General features: G+C 36.9%; 1 protein-coding gene across 6 annotated transcripts in view; it reads left to right on the forward strand.

Moving 5' to 3' along the window:
• The window catches only part of LOC127168092 (NACHT and WD repeat domain-containing protein 2), a 69,137-nt gene that overhangs the window by 32,159 nt on the left and 10,994 nt on the right, over positions 1-25,984 (forward strand). For 5 of the 6 annotated variants that reach the window (XM_051114643.1, XM_051114644.1, XM_051114642.1 and 2 more), the window contains 3 exons: positions 958-1,074; positions 19,576-19,779; positions 24,182-24,332. In XM_051114643.1, the coding sequence (XP_050970600.1) occupies positions 1,024-1,074; positions 19,576-19,779; positions 24,182-24,332 (406 nt within the window). In that variant the 5' untranslated portion in view covers positions 958-1,023. Of the gene's footprint in view, positions 1-957; positions 1,079-19,575; positions 19,780-24,181; positions 24,333-25,984 lie in introns of those variants that run through there. The other variant, XM_051114646.1, reaches the window with a different exon arrangement.

Below are 25,984 nucleotides of genomic sequence, written 5' to 3' on the forward strand. Positions count from 1 at the left end.
TAAGATACCCTTCTAACCTGGTTTGTAGGGTGGGCGAGTGTATGTGGAGAAATTTCATCAAATTTAATCAAATCAAAATGGCAGCTAGCATATTGTTCTTCATAACAATCAATATACAAGATAATCATCTTGAATTGCCCTGTGTGAGGTTATTATGCTGTTGCTGTACATACACGTGTGCTGTCAGATTATTGTAGTGATTCCGAAAGCACACTCAAAATTATTAGAGACTCTTAATTGTGAGCAGTAAGCAGTTTAATGTGTCTCAGCATGAGTGCAGCGTTTAGCTGACTGCAGGAACACATTCTCAGCATTGCTCTTCTTGTTTCTCCCTTCCTTTCTCTCATTCTCTCTGTCTCTCTGTATCTCTTCCCTCATTCCTCTCCCTGTGGTTCCTTTTAAAGTGCTAATCTGTGCTGAAAGAGTGTGGAAATTCATACTCTCCCAGGCATTCATTACTCCCTAGATCTTCCTTTCTTAGTAATAAAAAAGAATTAGGCTTTAGTTAAGGGTGTTGATATATAGGTCTACTAAAATTCTTCAAGTGCCTCTCTGAACCCTGTGCCAATTCTTTTTTATTGTAAGAAAAAAGTAACCAGAACATTCCGCTAAGCTGTCGGCACTGATAGCCTCGTGGCAGTACGCTGACATGTAGTGCCGTTGTGCTTCGGGCATCTCAAGTTCCAGTTCCAGTTTGCTGACCTTTCCTGATCCCGATCCCCTCTTTGCTTCCTGTCAACTTGCTGTCCTATCAAAATAAAAGCATAAAAGAAAAAGAAAAAAAAAAAAAAAACTCTCCTTTGAGTAGAATGAAGAAATTCATTTTGGAATGTATTAAAAGCAAATTATTTATATCTTGTAATTCAAAACTGTAAATTGTATGCATTATAAAGGTGTAGACAGTGTGTGTAAATGTTTCAGTGGTGTTTTAAATATTTGCATATGTGTGTTTTCTAGGTGGTGGACCTGTACTGGGGCATTGATCCAGAGGAGTGGGACAGTCCAGAGCTGCAGAGACTACGGATGAAACTACTGGAAGAATGTCTGAAGACTTCAGCCGGTCCATGCTTTGTTGTGGGTATATATGACATTTCATCAAACCATTAACCATCCGCTCTATGTTGTAAATGATAAATACATAGAAAGAGAGAAATTGGTAGTATTTAGTGGTCAACCAATATATTGTCATAGCCAAAATATTGACCTAAATTTGGCATATATATATATATATATATATATGAACTTTATATCAACCAAGATATCAGCCATCCAAAAATCCATATCGATCGTCCACTATTCAGTATAGATTGATAAAAACAGTTGAGGTCAAAAGTTTACATCCCCCTTTCAGAATTATTAAAAAATCTTGATTATTTTACCATAAGAGGAATCATACAAAATGCATGTTATTGGTTATTTAGTACTGACTTGAATAAGACATTTCACATAAAAGATGTTTACATATAGCCCACAAGAGAAAATAATAGTTGAATTTATAAAAATGATTCTGTTCAAAAGGTACATCCCCTTGATTCTTAATACTGTGTTGTTACCTGAATGATCCACAGCTGTTTTTTTTTTTTTTTTTGTTTAGTGATAGTTTTTCATGAGTTCCTTTTTTGTTCTGAACAGTTAAACTGCCTGCTGTTCTTCAGAAAAAATATTTCAGATCCGTCAAATTCTTTGGTTTTCCAGCATTTTTGTATTTGAACCCTTTCCAACAATAGCTGTATGTTTTTGAGATCCATCTTTTCACACTGAGGACAACTGAGGGACTCATATGCAACTATAACAGAAGGTTCAAACGCTCACTGATGCTCTAGAAGGAAACACAATGCATTTAGAGGCAGGTGGGTGAAAACTTTTTGAATTTGTAGATCAGGGTAAATTTAACTTTTGTTGTCTTCTGGGAAACATGTAACTATCTTCTGTAGCCTCTGAAGGGCAGTGCTAAATGGAAAAAAATGTGATATTCAGGCAAAATAAGAAAAATGTACACATCTCCATTCTGTTCAAAAGTTTTCACCCCCCGGCACCCCCCTTAATGCATGGTTTTACCTTCTGGAGCATCAGTGAGCATTTGAACCTTCTGTAATAGTTGCATATGAGACCCTTATTTGTCCTCAGTGTGAGAAGATGGATCTTAAAATTAACTGTTCAGGACAAACAAGGGACTCCCCAGGTATCACACATACATCTGCAAGATGTCTGTTAAAGATTACTTGATCTGGAAAGGATCTGCTGTGTACAAACATCTAACAGATGTCTGTAAGATGCGAAATTTACAAAAATTCTAAATTATAAACATCTTAAAGACCTCTAATAGTCTATATGACATCTGATAGGAAACATCATATAGACGTATTGCAGATGAGCAAACTCTCTAAAAAATACACACAAAAATACAGACAAATGCAGTTTTACAGATGTAAATGCAGATGTAAAATGGATGTCTCTGTGATGAATGTGTGCTATCAGGGTCATGAACATTTATCACTAACTGAAAAACACAGCTGTGGATCATTCAGGTAACACAGTATTAAGAATCAAGGGGGTGTAAACTTTTGAACCAGGTAATTTTTATAAATTCAACTATTATTTTCTCTTGTGGACTATATGTAAACATCTATGTAACATTTGTGTGACATATCTTATTCAGGTCAGTACTAAATAAACAATAGCATGCATTTTGTATGATCCATCTTATTTTGGTAAAATAATTAACATTAATTACAATAACAATTTTTTAATGATTCTGTGAGGGGGGTGTAAACTTTTGACCTTTATAGATAAAGGCAGCTTCTGTGTCACCTTTGCAGTGTAAAGAAAATAATTAAGTATAAAAATATCACAGTAGCTGGGATTCCATCCAAAGTTGTGAATTTAACTTGTGCGCAAGACTGGAATATTGCATAAAACATTTGCGAATAAGCACCGTTTTCCATCCAACGAGTCAAAGAGAACAAAATCATCACTTCCTGATAGCATGCCAGTATCACTAAGAAAAGCAGGAGAAGCCACTGAATATAGTCCTAATCATTTTCATATATGATAAATTACTTGCGCCTCAGAGCGAGCAGATGAAACACAATAAATGCGGTCATTGCTTTCAGAGGTGGATGCCTGCTGTTTGGGAACTCAGTTGTGTTCTGAGAGGCAATTATGCAGAAATACTTTGATGGCAGACTTTACTCTGGCATTTCAAAATAACCATAACAACATTTCAGATGCTGTGCAATAAGATTGGTCCACTGGTTAGTCAGGTTATGCCAACCTATAGCGCAAAGTCACATGACTTTTTGATGCGCATGGAGGAATTTATCTGGCATTTGCGTTTCCATCTCCAATTATTCACATTAACTCTTTTTCACACAAGTCAAAAACCACCTCAAGCGAGCATAAAAACTTTTTTGCAAATTAAGGAATTTTCTTTTGAAATTTACCGTGTCCATCACTCGTTTTTTAATGCGATACTCCAAAATGCTCATAAAAACAGGGTGATGGAAACATAGCTAGTGACAGCATTGCTGTCCGATTTTGAATGGCAGACTTTCTGTGTATATAGTGTTTGTAACTGATGCAGAGCAAATACTGAATAGTCGCACTACTCTCTTAAAACCATACAGATAGATAAATACATGGAGATAGAGATATCACACACCTCAGTAGTTTATAACTGCAGCACAGCACATGACATACAGTGTCATGAGACGAGTCTGATGAGGAATCGGAGAGGAGCAGTAAAGCAGAGTTAGGCCAGTGTTGTGTTCTTGTTTGCGGGATGAGTTGGGTATGATGTCTCTCTAGTCGGTGATAGCGGGCTGACAGAGACTCTGTGTAACATCCATATGGGAGCGAAGCACTTGAGTTCACTCACAGGATGGATCTCATTGTGCCTCTGTGGCTTGCTCGCTCACACACATACAGCAAAATGACTTTCACATCTCTCAGCATGGCATGAGGAAGGGTCTGGTTTGATGGCTGATTCTGCAGGAGATGAGAGATCATGCAGAAGTAAAGCGAACACACACACACATTTGAGAGCACCAGGTGGGTTACTAACAGATCAGTGAATTTATAAGGAATATACATTCACACATGACCACACAGTCCTCTGTGTATGTGTGTGTGTGCGCTGAGGGTTCAGAATCAGTTCTCAGGTGTGGAGGGAGATTGATTTTAAATTATTTAAATGTAAATGAGCAATCTGGGCAGGAGGATTGGGATCTAATTGGAGTCAGAGAGCAATGTTTGAGGTGAGGCAGTGTGTGTGTCTGTGTGTGTGGAAACGTTAAGTGTGAGGTGAAGTGGTGTGCGTGAGAGCCATTGAACAGAGGACACTTCTAGTTCTTACACTTACATTAGTTCTGCTCACTAAGGTCCTGTTCCACCTGGTATTAACATGCATTTCAAATGCATCTCCTGTGACCACTTGTATTTGGAAATTTTATTATTATTATTTTTTTTTAGATGCTTCCCTCTTAACCAGGCCTGGGTAAATTCTGTCCTGGAGGGCCGGTGTCCCTGCAGAGTTTAGCTCCAACACTGATAAAACTCACCTGTTTGTAGTTTTCTAATAAACCTGAAAACACTGATTAGCTTGTTCAGGTGTGTTTAATCAGGGTTGGAGCTAAACTCTGCATGGACACCGACCCTCCAAGATCCAGTTTGCCCATGTCTGCTCTTGACGTTGCAATCACATTAGCAAGATATCACCTTAATATACAATATGTTATATGGGGCTTTTTTTAGCAGTGTTGCTGGGCAGTGTTGGTTGTTTTTGATGTCCATGGGTTGAAGCGACCCCAATAACATCATATTTAGCCCCTGAAATACCAATTTACAAGGGAAACCCCAACAAAAAACATGTATTTTTAATGGGGGACCCTCCTCGAAACCCGATTGGGCTAGTTTTGGGCTAGCTTTGAGTAGAAGTTGGGTGGGTTTTGTTGTGAAAACCTGGCAACCCTGTTGCTGGTTGCCCGTGAGACACAGGGCCCACGACCAGTCTAAAGTATTCATATAGAAATTTGTTGGCCATTCTCAATGGGAAGGTGCTCAACATTGCTCAGCCACATTTCCCTGCAACATTGCTCAAAAAGATGGCCTGTTTATCATCACATTAACTGATGCATGTTACATAAAGTTTCATACACCAGGGCTCCAGACTACGACTAAAATATTAATTTGCGAGTGAAGTTTTTGCTGAGGTTGCCAGTGGTGACTATATAAATTTACATGTTATGGACTTAAAAAAATCACATGTAATGCCTTTATTCCTGATTGTTTAGCAATCACATCTTTTGCTATGACGGAGACGTGTGAAGTAGTGTCCATTTTGTGTACATCTTGAGCAAACTACAACAGGTAAAGCTGTCAGCTGTGTGGATACTGGCAATATCGTTAACACTTCATATTCATATTATTTGTAGGGCACTTGCCATCCAATAATCAAAAAAAGCTTTGTAACCTTTTAATGAACAAAGCATCATCTTTAAAATTATGCCAAATTTATAGCGAAATTCAAACAATAAATACAGTTTTGGCGCTCTTTAATGCAGCATGAGCGATTGCTTTAGCACATCATTTCAAGCAGAAAGTGAACCCATTATATGTTTCTCTTTACTACTATAGCACGAAATAAACATGAATTATGCTCTCGGCTCTCTGTGAACAGAGGCATCTGGCACGTGCGCACAGAAAGCCTCTTCAGACAGAGTTATCTTTCGCGGATAGATGCTCATTGTGACGCGGTGGCTGAAGAATCGTGAGACGTTGGATCCATGTGCAACAGCTTTATTGAATCGGACAGTGTAAACAGGCTGTGGTCAACAACGGCAGACTGACGTGGTGAAGACAAATCCAAAAGAGTGGTCAAAGTCCATGCAAGGGGTCGGGGCAGGCAGCAATCAAAAACAGTAATCCGTGGGGAAAGCGAGGGTCGTAAAAGGGCAGGCAGCAAGGGTTCACACACGATAATAACAGTCCGGTTGGCAACAGAGAAACAGTCCGATAATAATACGCTCAGGATTGGGGACATAGCCGGCAAAACTTTGCGATAGGCGAGCCGGCGAGGCACGCTGAAATGGCCGCCAGGGAGGAAGTGACCCGGGCGACCCGGAACCGGAAGTGGGAGTCCCCAGGCACGGGATTGTGGGAAACGGAGTCAAAACTCGGGTGAGGGTTCCCGCTGGCGCGAGACAGGGGGAGCCACAGAGACCGCAGTTGTGACACTCATAAACAGAGAGCTGTATTTTGCTAAGCGACAATGAATAGCAGATGAATAATCCAGAAAAGTCTCTTATGTCGCTGTACTTTTTTATTTGGTTGTTGGTTGTTAAATCTGAATGCCTGTTTGAAAACATACAAATACAGTTTGACTTGCTTACTTCTCTGTGACAAACGACTGTCAGAAACAGAGAATTGCATACTTTACATACCACGGTATTTCTGCATTTTTAAAGGCACTACCTATGAATTTGCGTCTTTGTTTGTTTGTTTTCCATGCAACTGAACTTTTGTGGCCAACGTTCGTGTTGGTGTGAACAGGACTGTGTGTGTTTTGCTTTCTCACAGCGCATCCCGTAAATATCAAATTTTAGGTGAGTGGATGGCAAATACCCAGGTGAAAAGGAAATATATTTAAACAGAATATCTCCAATTGAGCGATTGAGGTATTGTGTTGCTTGATGTAATAATGAACGCAGTGGTCGTCATTTACTCCCGACATCTGAGCCGCTGAAGATGCAGTGGATTACATTTGTTTGTGAAGGGAATGCGCCTCCTGATCTACATATATCCGTCTATGTTCGCACGAATCATTCGTGATCCAGCTTCACTTACAGCAGAAGTGTGTATAAGCGTTTTTTTTTAATGAATCTTTGCGATCGCCTTTCCTTATAACGTGGTAGTTAGGAAGTTTAGCGGCTAAATGCGGCTAAAGTAAACAAGATTGTCATTCCACAGAGAGAAGAGAGGGGTGGGGTGAGCAGAGCTCATTTGCATTTAAAGGAACAACCCCTTAGAATGAGATGATTTTTGGAAAGCTCATTTTGACAAGGTAAAAAGGGTAAAAAGGGTGTTGTTTTACAAAACCATTAAGAATTTTTAATCAAAGTATATTAGAGACTTTTCATTAAGACCCTAAAGAATCATATATACTTGTGGAAAATGGGCATCCGATGACCCCTTTAAGCGATTTGCAATATATTTGTAATATATTAAATTGTGTTAAAATGGAACCACTTCAAGTACATTTAGTGCAATTTAACTGTATTTCTTTATAATTCATTTAAAATATACTTTTAATGCATCTTTTAAAGTGCTTCAAGAATATTTCAATAGCATTTCAGCTTATTAGAAATGCATTAGCATTACACTTCTAGTTTATTAGTACTTTTTTTAAATGTTCAAAATGGTATAAAAGGTGGAAAAATCATTCAATTTAAATGATGACACACACAAACGTAAACGTTTTGAAATCTAGAAAACTTTAATATAATGTTGTGTACATTACAAAATAAATTCTTAGAGTACATTTAAAAAGTACAGCAGCATATATACTGTAATATCTTGACCAAAATACATTATAATAAATAAAAGATGAGTGAAATGCTATGGCAATAGCATTGTTCAGTTATACCTGTATTATTGGAAAATACACTATGACTATTACCTCATTCAATAAATAAGCATGATTTGAATGCCATTTTAAAAATGCCATTTTATTAAAAAAAATAAATAAATACTGAAAAACAATGCAGAATTGCTTTTTTTTTTTTTTTTAAGCCTGCAACAGAACAGTTTAAATGTCACATCTTCATCTTCAAATGGAGGGTCACTTCTTTGAGTAGAACTTGCCTTTTCTGCAACTGAAGGCTTGCATTTCAGACACTGTCGTATTTGTAGACTGCTTTATCACAGGGCCTGTTGTGAAAGGAAAAAAAATAACTAATGATTAACAGTTTTGCATCCATGATTTAATATATGCATTATATTTTGCATAGATATGCATTAGAATTTTGTTGACTACTCATTTTACCTTTCAAAACTTTGACTGTCTTCTCATCAAGCTTGACATAGGTGTCCATTTTTATCTTCTTGTCTGTCGTCACCATACAGCATGAGTTACATGAACATAAGCAGACATGAAAATCAGAAGTCGTGCAAAATGGCGTAAGCCAGGAATACTATGACAAGTGCCCTGCACTGCAGCTTTACCAAAAAACAAAACAATAAAATAGATTTTTTATATCAATGACTCAAAGGAAGCACAGGAATTAGCTACCTGGACACTTTGCTAACATTTTCCTTCCAAGACTGACCAAATCATCCTCTGCCTGATTCAAAAATCTATACAGTGGTGATGTGACATTAAAACAAACTTACTGCTCTCTTTTTTGTTTGCTTCTGCACTATTGATTTCAATCTGTCTTCTGTAGCAGCTGATCTGAAAAACAAATTTTAATTAATATTTCACCAAAAAAAATTCTAATGATGATTAATGATTTGTTTTCTTTTTAAGAATGACAGTACGCTGGGTACAATGTACCATGTGGGTAATATAATCAAAAAACAGTCTCAGCAGTTTCAGGTGTATGCCTTTATTAGCATTTTTTGTTTTGTTTTGTTTTGTTTTGTTTTGTTTTGTTTTGTTTTTTTACACTTTTACCTTTGCACCATCTGTAATTATAAATATATATTAGACAATATACAAAAAGGCTGTCAAGCTTGTTCAAGATGTTCATAACATTTCACAAATTATTTTAAAACTTTTCAAACAAACTTTTAACAAATTATTTGCTTCATTAAAATAAAGCCAAATTGTTGAGGAAATCAAAAATAAATACACAACTTTTCTCATATAGAATGTTAATGTAATGTTACACATGTTATAATAACATTTTTTCCTGCCAATACATTGGACAATGTTTTGGCATATGTTTTAAGCAAATTTATCAAGGACTTTAGAAAGGGATTTCTAGCTAGTGTCAGTATCATGTTACAGTGGTTAAAGTAAGTATTCCACATGTTAGCTAACATTAGCGAATGCACACCAGCACTATCCATCTAAAAAAGACTGAAAAAGCTATTCCAAAGTTATTTTTATGTAAATAGCAACTAAAAACTTACCTGTAACTTCTGCAGACAGAACCTTCATCTGTTCGTGTTTGCTTCGACTTTGATTTGAAAAACTTCACTCTGATTGATCAAACTGAATGTAGCTGTGCTAAAAAAAAAATAACAAAGCCTTACATTTTGTGTAAAAAATACAACTGGCACTGACAAATAACAGAAATTAAATATTAATCTTACCTAGAGTCACAAAATATGAGGTTCCAAAAGCCACACATGTTTGAGGAAGCTGGGTAAAAATAAAGACATAACACTGATTTTTCTATTTAATTTAATAGTTCACCAAAAAATAAAAATTCTAAGAGAGATGTATGTCCCTCCGATGAAAGTAGATTCATCAATACTGTTCATGTTTCAACTGTTCACCGATTTAGTTAATTGCAAATAAATAAATAAGTAAATAAATTAATATGAATCGAGTGGTTTTTTCCAAGTCCTCTAAAGAGATTGCTCTATAATTTAACATTTAAAATTTAGACTTCTAAGTTAATCACATTTATCAAGGCACTCAAACAAGCTAACAGCTAATGAACCAGTCAGCACCGTTCAAATGCTCTGGAACCAGTCGGGTTTAGTCGTGTGTTATGCATGTTGTTTGAATTTAAACACAAGTAAATATATGGGGATTTTAAGCATAACAGCATGTCTTTCGAAAATTATTTTATGATGCACTTATTAATAATATGATGTTAAAATCTTTGTGGGAATTCCAATAGTAACCTAATACAATTAACAAAACATGTTATGGAAACAGCCTTTTAATTATCATTATTTTACAAGTACAAACAAGTAAAACTGAACATCATATTCATTTTAAGTGTATTTATTACAATGCTTAATCGCAGTTGCTAAAAATGTTTATGTATGTAAAATGTTAAATGCATTACAAGTTGGTACACTGTAAGAATGCACTTAGGCTATAGCATATATCACATAATATACTGTAGATTATGTGGTAGTAAATTAATGTGCTTTATAAAATATATTAAAAAGGTAAAAATGGTTTTCAAAATATCTTACTTTTGAAAAGCAGGCTGAAGCATGGTCTTTACATACATATTTAAAATATATTGCAGTAGGCCTACACATGGTTATAAAGTACTTATACTTTAAACCCACTAAAAACTGAATGATTTTGCTAAATCATTCAGCTTTTTCTTGCATAAAGAACACATAAAATATACTTTTGAGTAAGAGTGAAATAAGTATATTTTCTGTAAATACACTAAAGCTTCACTTAAAGTATGCTTGTGTTACTTCTGAAAACCTTAACTAACAATATATTTATTACCCAAGCACTTCTAGTATACTTTTTAGAAATACACTACTCACAATAAGTTAGGGATATTGTCAGAGACTCAGTGGATGTCATACATACGATGTTTGTTTCACTTCAGACATTTTTGGGATAGGGAGGCAATTGTATTGGGGTGATAGACACACCTCATTTTGTGTTTTCCATGTAATGGTCTCATTGTGTACAGGTGTGCCTTATATTGGGGCCAATACCAAAAGACAACCCTTTTCAATGTGGCATCAATTTCAACATTCTGTGGGTATAAAAAGCTGGTACTGTCAGTAAGTCATTCCAAGTTCATCATTTAAACAGCCATGAACACACGACGTCACTTAACGGACGAGCAGCGCCACCTGGCCATGGCGCGCCTTCGGGTCGGTGGCAGGCAGTCAGATGTTGCTCGTGAACTTGGTGTGTCTCAAAGTGTCATCAGCAGACTTGCATCAAGACACAGAACTACTGGCAGAGTTCATGACAGACCAAGGAGTGGAGCCCCACGAGTGACAGACCGCAACGATGACCAGTACCTAAGGACCTATGCACTCAGACATCGTTATGCAACTGCCACAGAGCTGCAGGCCCGTTTACGAGATGTGAGGGGTACTAGGGTTTCCAGACAAACCATTCGCAACCGACTCCACCGCTTTGGCTTGAATGCCAGACGACCGTTGCAGGTGACTCCACTGACACCAAGACACCGCCGTGAACGTTTGCAGTGGGCACAAGACCATGTGACCTGGACAATGCAGCAGTGGTCTACCGTCCTGTTCACTGATGAGTGTCGGGTCACCTTGCACAGAAATGATGGTCGTCAGCGTTGCTGGAGAAGGCGAGGTGAGCGATACGCTGAGGTCAACATGGTCCCCAGGGTTTGCTTTGGTGGAGGAGGTGCAACAGTCTGGGCAGGCATCACCAGTCAGCGCAAAACAGATTTGGTTATTGTACATGGCTCAGTCACTGCACGTTCTTACCTCAGAGACATCATAGAACCCATCATCATCCCCCAATTCCGCCAGCACACCCCCAACTTTCTGTTCATGGATGACAATGCTCCACCACATCGTGGCAGAATTGTCACAGCTCGACTTCAGGAAGTTGGAGTGCCTCATATGGTATGGCCATCAATGTCCCCTGACCTGAACCCCATAGAGCACGTCTGGGACCAGTTGAAGCAGAGACTGGATGATCGTACCCCACCCCCACGTGACCTGGCAGAACTGCGTGTAGCACTTGTGGAAGAGTGGAACGCATTGCCTCAGAACAACATCATGAGGCTAGTGAGGAGCATGAGACGTCGCTGTCAAGCTGTCATTGCAGCAAATGGTGGAAACACCCGCTACTGACGTTGTCAATTTTTGTTATTTGGGGCTATCCTTGTTATTGTCTAAATTTTTGGGGTAATAAATATTAAACTAATGAAAATGGTGTTTCTTCTCATACATTATTAGTAATATCAAAGGGAACTTTTACTTATTTCATTAAAATTCAGAGCAAATAGGAAAAGCACTCATGTAAATAACAGTATCCCTAACTTATTGTGAGTAGTGTATATTAAAATGCAATTCAATATATTTTTAATGCACTTCAAATAAGTATGTTGGGAATACAAATGTACTATAAACATATTACTTAAATTTCAAATATATTTTTAATACATTTGATACTACGTCTTTTTCACCTGGACAGACAGAGTTTGTGGGCATATTCAGGATGGCTAGTGTGTATAATACATATGCAGTATGATCACGTGCCTTTTTGACTACCTCTATATGTGGTTTCAGGGCCTGAGGCAAGTATCAGTTTTACGGTAAATTAGCATTAGAGCGCAATTCTATAAAAGCACCGATGGGAGGGAAAAAAATCTGTGTGTGATTTACTTTAATGCGCACACTAAATTTCATCCATATTTACCAGCACAATCTACCAAGAACAGTGTAAATTTCTGCCTTAAATAATGAGTGTTAAACAATGGCACAAATACCATTAATTTGACGTGCGCAAACATTAAGAAATTGCGGTGTGAGATTCATTTTAATACTTCGCAAAAATAACTGTGTCCACGCCTTTTCAGTGCTAAATCTTCACTGCACGTCTTTAGTAAATCCTGATCCTGACAGTAATATTTTAATGCCAAAAGACCAAGTCAGTTCTGTTGTCAGTTGATTATATTTCATGCCATTTTATCTCTTTTAAAAGTGCTACAGGGCCACAGTGTTTTTAGTTTTTCCCAAATCAACCTCCAAATTGCTTCTTACAGCTGTATGTGCTCCTTTTTAATGCACTTCAAATAAGTATGTTGGGAATACAAATGTACTATAAACATATTACTTAAATTTCAAATATATTTTTAATACATTTGATACTACGTCTTTTTCACCTGGACAGACAGAGTTTGACTGCTATTGTGGGCATATTCAGGATGGCTAGTGTGTATAATACATATGCAGTATGATCACGTGCCTTTTTGACTACCTCTATATGTGGTTTCAGGGCCTGAGGCAAGTATCAGTTTTACTATTCTGTCATTCAGTGACAGAATTCAGCTGTTTTTTTTTAAGTGAATTTCAATTGCTTATTTAATTTTCACATTTTTTTCTAGAATACTTTAACATTCATACAAAACATGCTAAAAAACCAAAGCCTAGTAGAACCCCTGCATTTCAGTGCTTTTTTAAGTACCCGTACCCCTCTGGCATTGTGGGAGTGAATGGCAAATACCAACACATATTTAATCTAGTTTGCTTACATTCTTTGGATTTCTTTCAGTCTGCTTTATTTCCCAAACCAAACTTTTTCATTTAAGTCCTGACTCTCTTTTGTCCTTGAACCAATCTTTAATTGACTGCTCAACCATCGTTCCTCTATTGCTCTCATCCCTTGAGAGGTTTCTATCTCCATCTCTCTCTTCCACTTCACACCTCCATCTTTCCCCCACCTTCACCTCTACATTCAGTGCTCTAGTGTCCATTTCACATCTTATTTCACTCTGATTTGTGTGTCTACTCTTTCACTTAATCCTCCTCTCTGTCCTCGTCCTCTCACCCTCTTCTTTCTCTCATTCTCTCAGTCTCTCATTCTCTTTCTCTCTTAGCAAATGATATAAAGTGTATGACCTCCATCCATGTATAGGCAGAAACTACTTTCACCCTATTAGCCTGTATTTTTCCTGCATTAGCATTAGATGCCAGGTTGTGCTGTGGTATTCAAAGTATTCGTTTTTGCCATGTAAAAAGAAAATAGTAGGGTTTTCTTATTTATTAAAAATAGTGTTCATGTGAGCTCTTGGTCAGGCTACTTCAGTCAAAGGTGATGCCTGTAACAATAAGGGCTGCCCTCTGACTCGTCATCTCCGAAGCAGTGAATGTGCCTGTATGCCTGTACGTTTCATACAGATTACATAATCAGAGAATATTTGTTTTCTATTTGAATTGCTTAGTTTGAAAGTAGACATTTCATTCTCTATAGACATATTTTTCATGTTTGTAAGGCAAGTATACACAGAGTTTGAAGTTTCACGCTCAAGTTCACAGAGACCAAGACAACAGAAAGCGCATCCTGTTTGCTTCATTATTTTACAAAAGCACAATGTTTCGTTGTTATTGTGAGTGCACACAAATAAAGTCTTTAAAGATTCAAAAGATTTATTACTTTTATCTGTATGATCAAAAATGAGTATTTTAAGGTGAAGTGACTGCACCAGCACTTCCATCTGTCATGCGCTAAGCAAGCTACTGTTCAACTTCCACACTCCGCACAGATACATGAATAGCACATATTTTTCTAGGTTAACATTACATTGACCTGCCATGTAAAGTCGCTACTACATACATATTTCAAATGAAATATATTTAGGGTCAGTGAATGATCGGGCAGGATATCCAAACGCTCACCTACGTACTATATTACCACATAGACCAGCCATTAACAATCTGTCCGTGACTTTTTTTTTCTGCAACTAAGCGACTAATAAAATTTTGGTCGACCAAGCCTCTTCTCGTCAACTAACAAGTAAAAATATAATAACTGTTTCAAAAAAAGCTTTCCCCTGTCTGTCATTGGCCAGACATTCTGTCTGTTATCTCTATTTGTTATGCCAGAACAGTTCATTTAATATATATAAATTGTTATGTCAAGTCATTAGCTATACAGTATTTGTAGGATTTTTAAGTCTCATATTCATCAAGGCTGCAGTTATTTGATCAAAAATAGAGTAATGACTGTTAAATTGTGAAATATTATTACAATTCAAAATACTAATATTCACAATTCTAATATGCTGATTTGGTGCTCAAGGAAAAAACTCATTATTAAAGCTGTGCTGCTCAAAATTTTTGTGGAAGTGGTGCTGATTTTTTATTGTATTATTTTTTTCTGTTTTTTTTTTTTAGGGGTACAACATTTACCTAGGGCTAGATTTACTAAACGGTAAATTAGCATTAGAGCGCAATTCTATAAAAGCACCGATGGGAGGGAAAAAAATCTGTGTGTGATTTACTTTAATGCGCACACTAAATTTCATCCATATTTACCAGCACAATCTACCAAGAACAGTGTAAATTTCTGCCTTAAATAATGAGTGTTAAACAATGGCACAAATACCATTAATTTGACGTGCGCAAACATTAAGAAATTGCGGTGTGAGATTCATTTTAATACTTCGCAAAAATAACTGTGTCCACGCCTTTTCAGTGCTAAATCTTCACTGCACGTCTTTAGTAAATCCTGATCCTGACAGTAATATTTTAATGCCAAAAGACCAAGTCAGTTCTGTTGTCAGTTGATTATATTTCATGCCATTTTATCTCTTTTAAAAGTGCTACAGGGCCACAGTGTTTTTAGTTTTTCCCAAATCAACCTCCAAATTGCTTCTTACAGCTGTATGTGCTACATATTACATTGGAATAGGAGAAAGTATGTTACACTGAAAAATTACACACATCACCTTTAAGTAGACCGGGAAAGATCCAGGCCACTTTTCTCAGTGGTCTAGTTAAAATTAGCTAAACTCATCTCCTTTGCCAGAGAGACATATGGATAAGTCTTTCTGACTTGTGCACTTTCAGTAGTTAGTGAGAAGTTTCCTAGAAACTGTGTCTGGCTTTTTTCCCAAAGAGCACTTCATTATCTCATAAGAAAAAGAATGGAGGTCAGTTTGTAAAGAAAAAAAGTGTTCTCTCTTAAACCCCTTTGGACAGCCCACAGCAGACTTGAGTTCAAAAACCGATCCCTTTGGACCTCATGGTTTGGAGTGCAAGTACAAGCAAATCCTGACACACTTGGAGCTCTGTGAGCGTTTGTTCTATATGTGGGATTTCCTCCGTGAAGTTCAGTGATGTTGTATTGTGTCATTGCATTGAGATACATGTATTTGGGTCTATTTTAGAGTCAAAAATGAGGCTTTGATCAGAGCACGACAGAGAGAGTGCGAGTATGAGCGGGTTTTGCGGCTGACAGTTCTGGGTTGCATGTGCTGATGTGTCTCCAGAGAAGGTCTCTAGGCAGATTGGAATTGTTTAATCTAAGTGTGACAGGCAGAGATGGGTAGAAACGTAAAAGAGAGAGAGAGATTGAGAGAAACACTCTCTATGAAAACAGACTGCAGGGCTTCTAAAACTGATAGCATTTAAACATAAATTACATTTTAAAGTACAATCTATATGCTATACATGCTTTTTTAGTAGTCAGACACTTTTTAGCCTTAACATTATAAATATGTACATACTGTTCAAACACTCAATTGATCAAACAAGATGGTAAGGATATTAATAGTGTTACAAATGATTTCTGTTTTAAATAAATGCTCTTTTTTTAACTTTCTATTCACCAAAGAATCTTGAAAAATAAATATCACGGTTTTCTCAAAAAATATTAAGAAGCACAATGTCTTCAGCATTAATAATAATGCAAAATGTTTCGGTCACACTTTAAGGACCAGTTTCCACTGTTAATAAACCATTAACTATGACGTTTGCCTCAATAAACTACTAATTTGCTGCTTATTAGTAGTTATTAAAGTAGTTGTTAAGTTCAGGTATTGGGTAGGATTAGGGATGTAGAATATGGCGATGCAGAATATGTGCTTTATAAGTACTAATAAATAGCTGTTATTTGTGTAATGTAATAGTGAGAATTTTCTCCTACACTAATATTTTAAATTATATTAAAACAGAAACTATTTTAAATAGTGATATTTCACAATTGCAAATTGATTTTTTTTTTAAGCAATTAAATGCAGCCTAGATAAGCATTAGAGACTAAAAGGATGTTATCAAACTTTTGAATGATAATGTACATCGAAAATATGAAAAATGTTACAGAATTATCTTATATGGCCCTCCCATGTCTTTCCATTGTGCTTCATTTCATTGTAAAATAGCATTTGAGCCCCAAGTCTCAAAAAGAAAAACATTCCTAAACAATGAACCTGACATTCCTCAAAGATGAATTAATTCTGAACAACACTCCCCACACTCTGCACTTCCCACAATGCTCTGAGGTTATGGTTTCCTAGAACAGTAACAGTAAGACAGACATCAAAGCTCTTGCAAGAGGAGACAGCAGCAGAAACTCACTGTCACACAGCCTGGGGCAGAGACAGAGACAGAGACAGAGATGGGCAGAAAGAGCCAGAAGAGAAGAAACAAGCATAAAGAGAGCACAGTAACAGAGCCGCAGAACAACAGAAGGAGTGGATGAGAAAAAGAAGACACTATGATACACACTCCTAATACAACTTCAAAGTGTCTGTTTATTCTAGTACCTGTTCATGTGTCATCAAAGTGTGGCATAGTATCAAGGGACTATGTCTCACAGCACATGGTCCAGAGCAGTCGCTTTCACTGGCACTGATTGTTTGGGAGCTACACGTACAGCATATATATATATATATATATTTATATATATATCCTCTTGTTTTGTCCATGCTTAAGGAAAAACACTGGCTTATCTGTAAGTAGACCAAGCAAACCATCTCAGAGGAACAGTATAGCAAAACAGACACCTTGTTGTTTTTTATGCCCAGGGGTGCAGATAATAGTGCGTATCCTCTGCAGCAGCAGATTTCATGGCAGTGGAGATGTCTCTGACCCCCGCGTGTTAAAACATGAGACAGATGTACGTCTCACGTGTTTGTGTGAGTGTGTGCGTCTTGATTGCCAAGGGGATGTGTCTTCACACTGACACCCTAACACTCGTTTGACCAGTTTCTCACAGTCTCTCTATTCCTGTTATCCACTGTCTGAGGCTGTGACAAAGGCATCAGCTGGAACCTTCTTTCATTTTTTTTTGGAGCATCATAAGAAAGCATCACCATCAATCATTCAACCTGTGTTCTTTTCTGTATTTTGTAGAGTGCTGTTTTCACAACTGGTTAAAATGGCAACTTAAAGATTGGTAAAATGGATGTCAGAAAAAAAAAAAAAAAACATACATTTATTAGAGGTCAGAAGGTTTGAGAGTTACACCGGGTGGATTGTAAAGTGTAGCTCATCTTCCATATCCAATGTGATGAGATTTCAGGAAATTGAGATGCCTGAAATTGGAACCAAATGATTTTCTGACATGTTTAGAATTGCTGGAGGCTGAACAGCGTGTATGTCTGAGCTGGTTGATACCAAGCTTTTTTCTTTTTAAGGTTTCATTCTGGTGCTCAGGATGTGTATGATTACGTGATATTTGCACACACACCCACATCCACACATACAGACATGCACATGCATCAGAAAAAATCAAAAATAAAATTCTCATTAAAGTGCACATTCACACTTTAATGAGAATTTTATTTATCAAATACAATGTTAAATGTTATGTTTTTGAATGTATTAGGAAGGTTAAAGGATTAGTTCACTTTCAAAATAATCATTTCGTAGCCATAGATGTAGAGCTAGTGCAAGATGAGCATTTGTGGCAAAAAAGGATATACATTTTTATTTTTTTAAGAAAATGACCAATAGTTTCACTAGATAAGAAGCTGCATTGAAACTGCAGTATTTTTGAATAATATTACCTTGCTTATAAGAGAAGTTTGAAAAGGCAGAAGGCGAGAGAGAGTTGGGGTCTGGCTCATCACCCTCATTCTTAATGTCCTAATACTTAGGAACTTGGGGCTATAAAGCTCACAGGAATAATGTATTTTTCTCTGTGTAGGAAGGGGTTGAGGGACAAAAAAGCGAATGTATGAGCTAAAATGACAGAGGAAGAGCGAGACAGATAGACTAGCAAGATGCGCAGTGATGTAAAGGTCGGGTAAGCAAAGCATTAAAAGTTCACCCCAGTATCCATTAAAAAACACTGAATTAGCTGTCACATAAATCATCTCACAGCACTACTGTCACATTTTTCCTGTAGGAAACCTACAATTTCCGAAGAGATATGAGCAGGCAGAATTCTCTTTAGATTCTGCTACTCCCTTTTAATCAGAGGCCATGATATCCCACAACCCCTGTCTCATCTCCTGCAAGTCTCTAATGTAAATGTTTTTGAAGAAGGGCCAGATCATTAGTCTATAGGCTTATCCAGCACAATTTGAATGCTCTGCCACTGGCGGTTATGAGCTTGTGGACACAATGTCACTGGCAGACGTAGCGAATTGGCTTTCTAATCTCAGCGGCACGGACAACAGTCGCGCAGGAGTAACTAAACAGCTCGGAAAAGAAAGAAAAGTTGGCAGTGTTATGGTCTAAGGCTAACAGCTTTTACTGTATGTTTATGAATTCATTATAAACTCACAACGTTAAGTGGCATGTACACTGTTCTCTTTTTTGTAGCTATTAAGTTATTAACCCTGGTTTCACACATTTTATACTTTATCCTGGCTTAATAATGAATCCCAGGTTTCGAGGTTTCTGTCTGTTCACTTGTAAACTCTGGGTTAATGTGCTTATTTGCATATTTATGAGGTCAGTTATATCCAATATCCTCTCAATGTTATCGACCTTGTAATATGTAAACCAGAATACCACTTGTGACGGGAACCGCAAAAGCTTATAGCTTTTCATAAGCCAGGGTTTAAAGCAGTGCTAACCTTCAAAGAAGACAATAAGCAAGGTTATGCGTTTAACGCCCTTTGTGTTTCTCTTTTCCTTTTTATTATTTCTGCTTTTATGATACGCTGTGATAAGATTAAGTTTCTTCCTCTTTCCCAGGGGCTCATTGGAGAGAAGTACGGCAGCATTCGGGTCCCAGGGGAAGTGGAGTCGGCCGAGTTTGAGATGATTTTGGATGCGGCGGTGGAGGCGGGACTAGACACACGGATCTTGGAGGAGTGGTATTGTCGGGATGAGAACTCGGTCCCCCCTGCGTACTACCTAAAACCAAAAGCTGAGATGCTGAAGAACTACCAGAACTCTGTAAGTAGAGCAGGAAGAAGAGATTATATTTGAAGAATTAAGGTTTTTAGAAACAATGAAAACTGTTCTCTATAATTAAATGTAGCTAATTCCAAAGTACAAGACACAAATGGAATTAGCTACAAAATACAAAATGCTGGTTACCACATTTTACAGTTTATTTAATCATATTGTAGTATTACACTGTACAATTATTAGGTAACACTTTGCAATAAGGCTCATTAGTTAACATTAGTTAACTACATAAACTAAGAATGAACAGTACTTCTCAAAAATGTATTAATTTTAGTAATGTTCATTTCAGCATTTACTAAAATCATTATTAAAATCAAAAGTGGTGTTAACATTATTTAATGTACTGTGAACTAACATGAACATGAACTTATGACTTTTCAGTGTACAATGTATTTTTATTAGTTAACATTAACAAAGATTAATAAACAGCGTAATAAATGTATTGTTCACTGTTCATTCATGTTAGTTAATACATAAAAATCTCAAAGACCCCAAACTTAAAGGAAAAATGTAACTTTCAGAACAAAAATTTACAGATAATTTACTCACCCCCTTGTCATCCAAGATGCTTGTGTCTTTCTTTCTTCAGTCGTAAAGAAATTATGTTTCTGAGGAAAACATTCCCAAATTTTTCTCCATACAGTGGACTTCTATTGTGCCCCGTGAGTTTGAACTTCCAAAATGCAGCTTTAAAGGGCTCTAAACAATCCCAGCTGAGGAAGAAGGAAGGAAGTCTTATCTAGCGAAACAATCGGTTGTTTTCTAAAAAAAAAAATTACAATTTATATACTTTTTAACTTCAAACGCTCGTCTTGTCTGTTCTCTGTGATGCGCATGTAATCCGGGTCAATGCAGTTACGCTATGTCAAAAAACTCTCATCTCCCATTATCTCCTCCAACTTCAAAACTGTCCTACTTCACTGCAGGAGTACCGACCCAGTGTTTACAAAGTGAACATGCAAAGAAGATCAAATTCCCTTTACAAAAAAAAGGTAAAACACAGGATGATTTTGAAGTTGAAGACAACAATGAGATGGGAGTTTTTCGAGCTACCCTAACTGTGTTGGCCCGGATTACACAGAATTCACATGCACGTCACAGAGAATAGACAAGACAAGCATTTGAAGTTAAAAAGTATATAAAATGTACTTTTTTTTTTTTTTAAATAACTGATCGTTTTGCTAGATAAGACCCTTCTTCCTCAGCTGGGATCATTTAGAGCCCTTTGAAGCTGCATTGAAACTGCATTTTGGATGTTAAAACTCACAGGCACCACTGAAGTCCACAATATGGAGAAAAATTCTGAAATGTTTTCCTCAAGAAACATTATTTCTTTACAGCTGAACAAAGAAAGACATGAACATCTTGGATGACAAAGGGATGAGTAAATTATCTGTAAATTTTTGTTCTGGAAGTAAACTTCTCGTTTGATGTAAAGGTACTATAAAGCATTGTTTGAGTTTAAAGAAAATTTATATTTTTCAATTAAGTATCATTTGAACAATTGTTGGATACAGTCAAGACCTTTGAGGTAGGGCAAGCTAAATTCCAATTTAAGATGGGCCGGCATACAGATGCAAAAAAAAAAAAAAAAAAAAAGGCTACTTTTAAGTATTGTTTGTTTGTTGATTGTCCCAAGTGTAAGCTGTTCCATTAACCCAGAAACTGTGTAAACAGCAAATGCAACTGGAATATGAATTTAAATGAGAATAATAACACCCAAACCCAGATAGGAGACTTTATCGCTTCATTTCAGAAGCCTAGTACACACCACTGCTTTTGAGGTGCATGAGAGGGCATCCAGGATTACGTTCAGCTTCCAGCAGACCTGACCTGTCCCGCACACACAGGAGCAACCTGTAAATGTCAGTGGCTGACCGGTGCTGTTGCTGTTTTATATGGAGCACTGCAGAAATGGCAGGCCCGAGAGAGAACACTGTTCACCGCCTGTCGAGTTTATTAGCTTCATAAATTCAGTTTGTCTTTCATTAAACCTTACTGGGGCTCTCTCTTCCTTTCTTACACACAAACAAATTCTGTTTCGCTTTCTGTCATCCGTACACACACACACAGATCATATAGTGCTGTATAAATCAGGTTGTAACGCAGAGTGGCTGCAAATTGAGGGAGCGTCTGTGAAGCTGAGGGTCTCTGTTGGACTAAAATGAGAAAAGCAGCAGGGACTGAGTTTCTACCTGCACTCAGCAGAAACACCCACTGATCTCTCTCTCTCTCTCTTTCTCTCTCTCTCTCTCTGTTTCTGTCCTCTTTCTCTCTTGTAGGTGACTGGGTTCATGACAAACACTTCCTAAAATATTACTTCAGTAACACAGTGTGGTGTCTTGCTTTCACTTTCTCTGTTCAAGCAGACAGAGTCATTTGTACTGTAGGGTGAACTCTGGCAAAGTGGACTCCTTTTGACATTCCTCTACATTACACTGGGTTCCTGCGATCATGAAATAGTAATCATAATAATAATAATAAATGTTTTCTGAGCAGCAAATCAGAATATTACAATGATTTCTAAAGGGTTATGTGATGAGTAACGATGCTAAAAATTCACCTTTGAAATCACAGAAATAAATTATATTTTAAAATATATTCTAATATAAAACAGTTATTTTAAATAGTAAAAATATTTCAGAAGTTTACCATTTTTTTTCTGTACTTTGGATCAAATAAATGCAGGATTGGTGAGCAGAAGAGACTTCTTTGTAAAACATTAAGAATCTTACTGTTCAAAATTTCCTGACTGGTAGTGTATTTGTGCAAAAACTTGCAAAAGAAAAACTAAAAGTAAATTTTACTTTTTTTCAGTGTAGCACTGTGTATTAGTTTGAAAAAATAAAATGCAGTAAACCATAAAACTATTTTGCTACAGACCTTTGTATTTATGATTGTGATGGCATACTAACAGATTTCAACAATCTGACAACAGATTTCAGTTTTCAGTATCAAGCACCACAATGGACTATCGTTGTGCAACTAAAATTGGGCACACACTCAGGTTAAAAATGGCTGTGCCTCCTACTACATTAAAAATAATATGAAAAAAAAAAAAAAAAAAAAAAAATCACAGAGAGTTATAGAAATGTATTGGTCCAAAGGTTTCAAAACCCATAATTCAGTTCTTATTTAGTGAAGTTATTAAAGGGGTCATCGGATGCAAAGTTCACTTTTACATGTTGTTTGAACATTAATGTGTGTTGGCAGTGTATGTACAAATCTACCCTATAATGATACAAATCCATACAGTGGTTTTTAATTAATCTGTAAAAATAATATCCCCTTTTTCAAATCGAGCCATTCTTAGATGCTGCTCCACGATAGTTGATTGACATGAGCGTCTTACCTCAGAGCCGCCTAAATCAGCTGTAACAGTCCGACGTCCATTGTTTAGATGCAGGGATGTAAATTAGACAAGAATATCTCCGATTGAGCGATTGAGGCGTTGTGTTGCTGGATGTAATAATGAATATAGTGGTCGTCATTTACTCCCGATATCTGAGCCGCTGAAGATGCAGTGGATTAAGTTTGTTTGGGAAGGGAATGCACCTCCCGATCTACATATATCCGTCTGTGTTCGCGCGAATCATTTGTGATCCAGCTTCACTTACAGCAGAAGTGAGTATAACTTGAGAAGTGATATTTTTTTGAATCTTTGCGATCGCCTTTCCTAATAACGTGCTAGTTAGCAAGTTTAGCGGCTAAATGCGGCTAAATGCAGCTAAAGTAAACAGACTCGTCACTCCACAGAGAGAAGAGAGGGGCGGGGCGGGGCGAGCAGAGCTCATTAACATTTAAAGCAACCTCGACCAGAACAGGATGACTTTTGCAGAGCTGATTTTGGCAAGGTAAAAAAGGTGTTATTTACACTACCATTGAGAAATTTTAACCAAAGCATGTTATAGACTTTTTTCATTAAGACCCTAAAAAATCATATCAACATGTGGAAAATGGGCATCCGATGACCCCTTTAATAAAGAAAAGTAGAGGACTACAATAATGTTGGAGCTATGGCACAGCAGTTTCAGGTTTGATTCTTCAAATTCTTGATCACAAAGATTCCTATTGATATGACTGAATTTCAAAAGTCAAAATTAGCTGAACAAATGTGACAAAATCTGTACAGGACAAACAAAACCTCAGTGCAGTTTGTGCTAGAACAAGATTAAAACTATGCTATAGCTGTGCAAGCTGTATCTAGCATTACAGTTAAACCAAAAAAAATACAGAGTAGTAATGCTTTTCAGTGGAATGAAAGAATTGTTAATTAATGTAAATGGGATATGATGTAGGTTTTCTTTTTTATTGGTTTAAATGGCCGACCTACAAACAATGGAACCTTGAATAATTGGATGACTCCATATGTGCTTTTACCCCACAGATGGAGTCAAGCACCGTAGCAAAATCAAAGAACGACAAGGCTTGGAGGGCAGTCTCAGAGGAAATCAAGAGGATCTTCAGAACCTCTGTTTTACAGCTGCAAGAGAAGGGGACCATGAAGAGCTGTCAGGCCAAGAAATTTCTTTGCTCGGGTAAACTCTAGTTATATTTACTGTTATGACTGAGTTCACAGCTAATAAATGTTTAGTGTTATTCTACATGGCTTTAAATTCCTGAGTGGGTTTCCAATGTGTTTTGCAGTACATTGCAACTTCAATGTCAACATTGACTGTATATGTAAAAATATATATAAGGGTACTCAAATTTAAATCATTATGGTCAGTTTATTTTACACTGAGCTAAAGGTCCACAGAATCCACATCTAATATGACTTGATAGTTGATACAATTCTCTCTTCTATTTTTTATAACTTCTACGTTCTGTGAGTAATTTTACTCAAAATACTATAGATATATTTTTTTTAATCATAGTGGCACCAAAATGTGAAAATTCTGTCATTAATTACTCACCCTCGTGTCATTCCAAACCCATAAGAACTTCATCTCTGGAACACAAATTAAGATATTTTTGATGAAATCTTAGAGCTTCTGACCCTGCATAGACAGCAATGCAACTACCACGTTCAAGGCCCAGAACAGTAGTAAGGACATCATTAAAATTACAATAATGACTTTATTCAACAATTTCTTCTCCATGTCAGTCTTCGCTGAGTGTTCACGAGAGTACCACAACACTAAGAGAGATGACCCAGTGTGTGAAGCAATTTCCAGCTAACCACATCAAGCTAATCTGAGTCTTAATAGGCAGTTTCGCTCTAAACATTTTTAATGGTGCTTGATGCTTAACATTTAGGTTGTTTATCTGTAAAGTTACATGCATAATTAAAAAAGGCTGAATCATGCAACAGAGCCATAGTTTATAGCTCTGTGAGATCGTATTCAAAGCTCATAATGAATGTAAATGTTATTTTTATCCCGCTCTTGAAAGTCATTGTGACTAAATTAAAATTCGCCCGCATTAGCCAGCATAAGAGGAGATCTAATCAGGCTAACTTAATTCATCCAGGTTAATCCAATATTCAGCGATACAGTTAAGTCTCATCACCATACCCCACATTAGAGACTGTGGGTCGGCACCAGAGAAAGAACAGATTTACTACTTGCTCTTTTATGTCATTCTGAGAGCATGGGCTTATAATTTAATCACTGCTACAGTTAAGTCTTCATCTCGACATGCAGTAGATATGAAACAACTGCATTCAAGAAGATCCCCAAAGCGAGGCATTTCTTTTTTTTTTTTACGTGAAGAACAATTTGCTCTTAGTCGCAGAGGTTCCTTTCATTAAAACGGAGGTCTTCTGTCTTACTTCAGAGCATCAGTGAGTCTTTCCCTGTGTGCTTGTGTACTCTGATGTCTGACGGATGTGACATCTTGTGGGTTTAAAAAAGTATCACTGCATCATAGAAAATAGGTATCGCTTTGGTAAAAATAAAATATGCAAGTAAATAAAAAAAAAAAAAGAAATATTGGTCTGAGATCAAATTGCCTGCTGACTCCCCTTGATCAGTTTATTATGTAACCTAAGACATCACATGCATGACAAAAGATTCTTGGGCAGTTTGACATAGTAAGTAGTACATTTTTACATTAAATGTAATAAATACTTTTTTTAAATAAACACGTACTTGAATGGTAGTAATACGTTTGCAAAAGTAACTTTGTGTGAGAATGTATGAAAATAATCATACTGACTTGCAATATCAGTACTATATATATATATGTA

This window comes from Labeo rohita, chromosome 7 (genome assembly GCF_022985175.1).
Source record: "Labeo rohita strain BAU-BD-2019 chromosome 7, IGBB_LRoh.1.0, whole genome shotgun sequence".
In the NCBI taxonomy this organism is placed as follows: Eukaryota; Metazoa; Chordata; class Actinopteri; order Cypriniformes; family Cyprinidae; genus Labeo; species Labeo rohita.